The sequence below is a fragment of the Salpingoeca rosetta genome, assembly GCF_000188695.1.
Source record: "Salpingoeca rosetta unplaced genomic scaffold supercont1.15, whole genome shotgun sequence".
NCBI lineage: Eukaryota > Choanoflagellata > Craspedida > Salpingoecidae > Salpingoeca > Salpingoeca rosetta.
The window spans coordinates 682421-690016 of NW_004754919.1; the positions used below are offsets into that span (position 1 = coordinate 682421).

The 7596-nt window shown below is 55.6% G+C and overlaps 1 protein-coding gene across 1 annotated transcript in view; it reads left to right on the forward strand.

Moving 5' to 3' along the window:
• Window positions 1-7516, forward strand: part of PTSG_05946 (myosin head) — a 10868-nt gene extending 3352 nt beyond the window's left edge. Inside the window, exons 7-26 of the mRNA XM_004992781.1 lie at window positions 226-385; window positions 842-936; window positions 1199-1277; window positions 1453-1545; window positions 1800-1996; window positions 2208-2386; window positions 2769-2853; window positions 3036-3103; window positions 3294-3376; window positions 3564-3618; window positions 4069-4142; window positions 4402-4540; window positions 4712-4810; window positions 5023-5156; window positions 5471-5576; window positions 5787-5923; window positions 6127-6271; window positions 6404-6477; window positions 6643-6721; window positions 6928-7516. Coding sequence (XP_004992838.1) covers window positions 226-385; window positions 842-936; window positions 1199-1277; window positions 1453-1545; window positions 1800-1996; window positions 2208-2386; window positions 2769-2853; window positions 3036-3103; window positions 3294-3376; window positions 3564-3618; window positions 4069-4142; window positions 4402-4540; window positions 4712-4810; window positions 5023-5156; window positions 5471-5576; window positions 5787-5923; window positions 6127-6271; window positions 6404-6477; window positions 6643-6721; window positions 6928-7241 — 2395 coding nt within the window. The 3' untranslated portion in view covers window positions 7242-7516. The remainder of the gene's footprint in view (window positions 1-225; window positions 386-841; window positions 937-1198; window positions 1278-1452; window positions 1546-1799; window positions 1997-2207; window positions 2387-2768; window positions 2854-3035; window positions 3104-3293; window positions 3377-3563; window positions 3619-4068; window positions 4143-4401; window positions 4541-4711; window positions 4811-5022; window positions 5157-5470; window positions 5577-5786; window positions 5924-6126; window positions 6272-6403; window positions 6478-6642; window positions 6722-6927) is intronic.
• The last annotated feature ends 80 nt before the right edge of the window (window positions 7517-7596 follow it).

Here is a 7596-nt window from a genome sequence, read left to right on the forward strand (position 1 = left end):
GGAGAGAGAGAGGTCTTTGGGTATGGCTCGCGGTGGTTTGTGTTGTGAGTGTATGTGTGTTGTGAGTGTGTTGTGTGTGTGTTGTGAGTGTGTTGTGTGTGTGTTGTGAGTGTGTTGTGTGTGTTGTGTGCTGGTACGTCTATGTATGGGTTGGTGTGCACCTGTTAGTGTGTGGCTCACTGCATGTTTGCTTCCTTCCCTTGATTTACCATTGCTTGCGTCCAGGCTTGCCTCGGATGTGGTCTCTGTGTTGCAGAGCAGCGAGCTGCCAATCATGACGGACATGTTTTACGGGCGGATCACGGACACGGGGCGCCTGGAGCCGATGGTGATCAAGCCCTCGTACGGTCGCGCCACAGTCAGCAGGAAGATGCACTCCGCAAAGGTGTGTGTGTGTGTGTGAGTGTTTGTTTGTGTGTGTGTGTGTGTTTGTGTGTGTGTTTGTGTGTGTGTTTGTGTGTTTGTGTGTGTGTGTGTGTTTGTGTGTGTGCGTGCGTGCGTGCGTGCGTGCGTGCGTGTGCGTGTGTGTGTGTGTGTGTGTGTGAGGAGGGAGAAGATGCACACCCAGACACAACAGACATATCAGTGTGTGTGTGTGTGTGTGTGTGTGTGTGTGGGGGGGGGGGGGAGGAGGGAGAAGATGCACACCCAGACACAACAGACACACATCAGACACAACAGTCAGGCAAACACTTGATGGTGGTGTTGCTGGCGTTGTTTGCATGGTCATGTCGGGAATGCACGCGTGCTTTTCAACATCGCATCACATTTGTGCGCCCCCTCACGTTACCCCCTGTTGCCACCCTGTTGCATCACCATTGTGACCATGCCGGCTGGTCAGCAATATGCCAGCGGGGTGTCGAAGCGTCCGCCGTCTGTGAGCCAGCACTTCCGCAACTCGCTCGCCCAACTCGTCGCCAAGATGCAGCTCTGCAGGTGATGATGGTGGTGATGATGGTGGTGGTGGTGATGAGAGGAAGCAGAGGTCAGAGAAGGAGCTTGTTCTGTTTGCTCTGTTTGCTCTGTTTGCTCTGTTTGCTCTGTTTGCTCTGTTTGCTCTGTTTGCTCTGTTTGCTTTGCTTTGCGGTGCTTTGCGGTGCTTTGCGGTGCTTTGCGGTGCTTTGCGTTGTTTGTTCGTTTGTCTCGCGTCTTTCCTGACCTCCCTCTCCCTGTACATTGACATGTGCGTCGTTCACAGCCCGCACTTTGTGCGCTGCATCAAGCCCAACACCAACAAGGCGCCTTGGATCTTCGAGAACAAGTACATCACCATGCAGGTGAGCAAGCAAATGAGCACAAGGGGGGGGGGAGGTACCAGGAGCAAGTGAGGTGCACGTGCATGCGAGGTGCCTGCGCGTATGCTCGTGCTCGGGGTACCTGCCACGAATACCCGCAGTCACACCACCATCAATATCACCACCACCACCACCACCACCACGACCAACACTGCAGCTGCGGTACACGGGAGTGCTGGACACAATCCGCATTCGAAAGGAGGGCTACTCCTGGCGCCCAAAGTTCCAGGAATTCGTGGACGGATTCAGGGTGAGACGGTGGAGAGAGATGGATTGGGTCTTGCGTTTGAGTTGAGTGGAGAGAAAAGGGGGATGGGGATGGGGATGGGGATTGAGACATGCACATCGTGATCGCTGTACGCGTTTTTCGGTTTGTCGTTGGACAGCAACCACCGCCGCCGTGCTATTCCGATTGTTTTCACCTGCAAGCTTACAACGACTCACACATGCTCACACATGCTTGCATACCTTACTTGAACCATCAATTCCATGTATTTGCTGTAGACGCTGGCATTTGCGTGGAACGAAACGCCACCGCCAACTCGTGACTCATGTCGCCTCATTCTGAAGAAGGCAGGCATCACATCAGGGTTCAAGATGGGTCACACCAAGGCGTTTCTCAAGTATTTCCACAAGGACACCCTGGTCACGTGCATGGATGACTTCCAACACGCAGCGCGCGTCCTCCAGAAAGTCATCGTGTACGTTCACCTGATGCGTGTGTGCATGTGTGTGCATGTGTGTGCGAATGTGTGGGCGAATGTGTGCGAATGTGTGTGCGAATGTGTGCGAATGTGTGCGCAAGTGTTTGCTCTGTTCTCGTTGTCATCGTCATCCCCATCTCACACACACCCAATCTCGCCGCCACCACCACCACCACCACCACCACCACCACGATGGACCAACCGCCAGCGGGCACCTGTCACGGCGCCGCCTTCGCCAGTTTGTGAGCGAGCGCGAGACGCAGCAGCAGCAGGTGTCGGCCTTCCTTGAACTGCTTGAGCTGCAGGGCGAGGGCGCTGCCAGTGGTGTGCGCGCACAGAACCGCTCCGATGACCACAAGAAGCACCAGCGCATCAAGCAGGAGGAGGGTGCGTTGCTTGCAGGCACATTGGGGGGTGGGGGGGGGACAAGTGCGTGTGTGTATTGGTTTGTGTGTTCACATGTGTCCGGGTTAGCGCGCGCGCGTGTGTGTGTGTGTGCTTTGGTTGGAGAGACTCGATGTGCGACTCCATCCTCTGTTTTGTACCGCGCCTGTCGCTGCTTGACCTCATCTCCTCACCCGTCATCACTCATCACTCATCCTTCACCCCACCACCACCATCGCCGCTCGCGTGTGTACGTGTGTATGAACAACAACAACAACAACAACAACAACAACAACAACAACAACAACAACAACAACAACAACAACAACAACAACAACAACAACAACAACAACAACAACAACAACAACAACAACAACAACAACAGAGCGGCAGCGACAGGAAGAGGAAGAGAGAAAGCAGCGGGAAAAGGCGCGCGCAGAGGCTGAGCGACAACTCCTCGAGCGAATCTCGTCCGTAGTTGTGCATGCACCCGTTGGTCTTGTTGTTTGTTGTTTGCTCTGCTGGTTCGTGTTTTTTTTGTGTGCGTGCGTGTGTGCGTGCGTGTGTGCGTGCGTGTGTGTGTGCGTGTGTTTATTTGGTACAGCGACCACTGTGAAGCCTCACCTATGCGTGTGCGTGTGCGCCTCAACAGGAAGCTTGAGGCCGAGCGTCAGAGCAAAGCGCAGGAGACAGAGGAGATGCTCCGGCAGGCCCGCGACGGTATGCACATGTGCCATGGTGGTGGCGGTGGTCCCGCGTTGCTGCTGCTGATTCCATGTGTGACTGTGTGTGACTTTGTGTTGCCAAGTTGTGAGCGCTTCGTCGACATCACATTCTCACACGTACCGCACCGTCGCCACGACGATAACCGCCACCACCACGACGATGATTATCATCATCATCGTCACAGAGGCGACCCGACGGGAGGAGTTGGAGCAGCTGCTGCACGCCGAGCAGGAGCGCATCCGCGAGCAGACGCAGAAGCAGCTGCAGGTGGGACCCAGAGAGTGGTGTCATGTGGTGCTGGTGTCATGGTGATCATGTTGTTGTGGTGGTGGTGGTGGTGTGTGGGATGAGAGATTGCGTCTGATGTTGTGGCCGTGAGTGGTTTAATGCACGTCATTCTTCATCACCGCCGTCATTCATGCCTCACCATTGCTGTTGCTGTTGTCGCTGTCAGGAGCGCCTTGAGGCCGAGGAGCGGCTGCTGCAGGAGCAGGAGAAGGCAATGGCCGGTACGGTGGGCAGTGGGCGATGAGAAGGGGGAGGGGTGTGTGTTACGAAGTAATGAGGGGTTGGTGGTGAAGAAGGAGGATGGAAGAGGGGGGGGGGGGACAGGGTGACGAAGCACAGGAGAAGTTAGTCCACAAGTGGCTGCCCACTCGTTCATTCCCAACACACACATGCACACACGCACGCACACACACACACACACACACACACACACACACACACACACACACACACACACACACACACACACACACACACACACACACACACGCTCGTTTGCTTGCATGCACGCATCGTGGACGATGTGTGTGCGTGTGTGTGCATGTGTTTTTGTGTGTACTTTCTTGTGTGCACGCTAACGGCTGTGTGAACTTGAACCTTGTGCGTTCACACGACCCAACGCAACGCATCACACAACACATTTCCAAATCACACAACCGCGCGTCCGTCAGTGCAAGCGCTTGAGCTTGAGCGGGAGCGGCTCAAGTCGACGACCGGCCGCGGTCCGCCCACCATGTTCGAGCAGGTGAGGCCACATCCATCCATCCATCCATCCATCCATCCATACATACATACATACATCCACTGCGCTGCTGCACGCACGAGTCTTGTCTTCCCTCGCGTGCGTTTGTGTGGGCGTTTGTGAAGTGCTGGCCACGAGCACTTTGCCTTCTTGTCGTTCCTTGTTGCCCCAACATTGCATCATCGGCACATACCACGCCCATCACCATCGCCACCCCCGTCTTTCCTTGCCCACCGCGACGCTGCCACGAATGCCGCACCAGAAACAAGCGCAGCTGAAGCGGTACATGGACCGGATGGAGGCGCTGCGGTGCCAGGCCCGCGGCATCACGCGGCCGGGCGTCAACCTCGGTATTGCCCACCTCGCGGAGCACCTCAAGGAGTCCCTCAGCAAAGTGCCAGGTGCGATGGTGCGATGGGAGGCTGTGTGTGTGTGTGTGTTTGTCTATGTATGTGAGTGTGTGTGAATAGCCCACTGTGACAATCATCTTTTCTGTCACCTCACCACACACACACACACACACACACACACACACACACACACACACACACACACCCTTTGCCGATGTGCAGACCCCCAGCTTGTTGCCGTGAGCAAGACGCGGGCGACGGGATTCCTGGAGAAGCAGGGCGAAGTGCGCACCGCTTGGAAGAAGCGTTTCTTTGTCCTCGGTACAACATGTTGCACTTGCCGGCTGATCGCTGATGATGTGGTTGATGTGGTGATGGTGATGGTGGTCTTGTGTGGTTGTATGAACAGGTTTCCTGCCTTTGCACTCACTCGCTGGTTCTCACATCCCGCACTTGCATTGCCCCCAACCTCCTGCTCACCCAATCACTTGCAATCCCCTTCTCAACACCACCACCACCATCGCCTCCACCAGACCTGAAGAAGCATTCGCTGTTCTACTGCACGGACGAGTCGTGCTCGAACGTCAAAGGCGCTGTTCAGACCGCCGAGATGCTCTTCGTCGCGCCGGCCGTCGACGAGCCAACGGGCTTTATCATCGGAACACCGGTGCCGTGGGGAGAGGGGCTGTTTGTTTGTTTGCTTTGTTTGTTTGTTTGTTTGTTTGTTTGTTTGTTTGTTTCGTTTGCGTTGTTTGCTTTGTTTGTTTGTTTGTTTCGTTTGCGTTGTTTGCTTTGTTTGTTTGTTTGTTTGTTTGTTTGTGTGTGTGTGTGTGTGTGTGTGTGTGGGGGGGTGTGTGTGTGTGTGTGTGTGTGTGTGTGTTTGTGTGTTTATATTAGCGTTGCGCGCTCATGCCTCCTTTCAATTACTGCTTGTCTCTCACGCGTGCACATGCGCCCCTCTTGTCTCCATCCTCAACTCAGCGCCGCAACTACGTGATGCGTGCTCCCTCCGTGCCCGTGCGCGACGCCTGGCTTGAGATGATCCGCGTCTGCCTCCCAGAGGCCGGCCGCAAGCTCACCAGCTCAGGTGCAGGCAGTGCTTGCTTTGATTGTGTGTGTGTGTATGATTGCGTGTGTGAGTGTGAGTGTGCGTAACTGCTTGCATGTGATTGTGTGTAAATGCCTACCTATGTGTGTATTTGTGCGTTGTGTTTCAGTTCTTTCTTTCTACTTTCACTTCCCTCACACACGACCAACCCCATCACCTTCAACTGCAATCCACGACGACCACCACCAGAGCACGTGCTCCAGGCGGAGGCGGTGCGTGCGGAGTATGAGGACCGCATCGCCGTCCTGCGCTCGCAGGTCCGATCACTCGAGCACAAACTCGATCTCGAGAAGATCAAGCGCGTCGACGCAGACATTCGTGCAAAGGTACAATGTCATGTCATGCGTGTGTGTGTGCAATGTGTACAATGTGGTTGTTGATGTGTGCAATGTGGTTGTTGATGTGTGATGTGTGTTAAGTTTGTTTGCATGTTCTGACATACAAACATACATTTTCTCCTGCTCTCTTACACGCTCTCACGCTCTGCCTACGCCATCGCCACACGCAACGCAACATCTCCCTCCTACAGACTGCAATGACTGAGAAGGAGAAAGCGCAGAAGCGGGAGGAGGAGCTGCAGACGACGTACATGGAACGCCTCGTCACCGCGGCGCAGCAGCCAAAGGCAGACAAGACCGCAACCCTCACCAAGAGCGGCGTCACCCCAACCATCGGTCCGTGTGTGTGTGTGTGCGTGTGTGTGTGTGTGTGTGTGTCCAGTTCTGGGTCGCCCTTGCCTTGCGTTTATCCTCATTGTACCTCACCATTGCCTCCTAACCCACTTCCCCCTGTCCTCCGCGAAACAGAGGATCCACAGCGGGAGGCGATCTTCGAGGTTGCGCAGGCAAACGGCCGTGCCTCCCAGCAGGCACTTGATCAGGTGGCTCGTTGGGAACACTTCATGTCGTGTGTGTGTTGTGTGTGTATTGGGTTGTGTGCGTGCTTGTTGGACCATCATTTGTGCGTGTTATTGTTTCTCATTCCCCTCTCCTGAACATATCATCCTTTTCTCACCTCTCATCACCACTATCACCACCCTCCCCAGCTGAACATCCGCGGATTCCTGCAGGCGCAAGTTGGCGCCAACGCCATTCCAACTCGCCTCGTCATCACCCAGTGGGGACGTGAGTCCACTTGTCGTTTCGCTCCGCTGTTTCCTGCTTGCTGCTGCGGCGTTGTTATTGCTCCTTGCGCACATATGCACCGTCACAACCAGTCGCCACTCACACATGCGTCACCCCACCCTATTCATTTCGTCTTTCCCGTTTCCGTCCCCCCCCCCCACTTGTACCTCCTCTTCCCCTTCTCCCTGCTCCCCCCTGCCCCTCAGTGCAAGGCCACTTGACGAAGCTCGGGTCGTTCATGAAGACATGGCGCCGGCGCTGGTTCTCCCTTGACCTGCGGCGCGGCAAACTCGCCTACTTTTCTGACGAGAACTCCGCATCGGAGCTGGGCAGCGTGGCGCTCGCTGACATCTGCAACGTGGTCGTGCCGCAGTCGCTCGAGGCAAAGAGCACCAACACGTTCCTGGTGGTCACGGGCAAGCGCACGTTCAACCTGCGCGCAGACACGCCGTCGGCGATGCTGTGCTGGTACCACGTCATCACCGCCGCTACCGTCCCCAGCGAGGGCAGCAGCGTGTGAGGCGGCGTTGGTGGGAGATGGATGATGACGGATGAATGCAGTGGTCATAGGCGAGCAGGAGAGAGAGAGAGAGAGAGATGGGGAGACAATGGGGAGACGATGGGGAGAGCGGCGAGAGAGGTCGCCACCGGGATGCTCTGTCTCTTGTCATGATGCTTTGCGTGCTTTGGTGTGGTTGCGTGTTTGCTTTTTTTGGCGCATGCGTGTTTGCTCGTGTGTGTGTGTGTGCGTGTGTGTGTGTGTGTGTGTGTGTGTGTGTGTGTGTGTGTGTGTGTGTGTGTGTGTGTGTGTGTGTGTGTGTGTGTGTGTGTGTGTGTGTGTGTGTGTGTGTGTGTGCGCGCGCGCACGCGTGTTT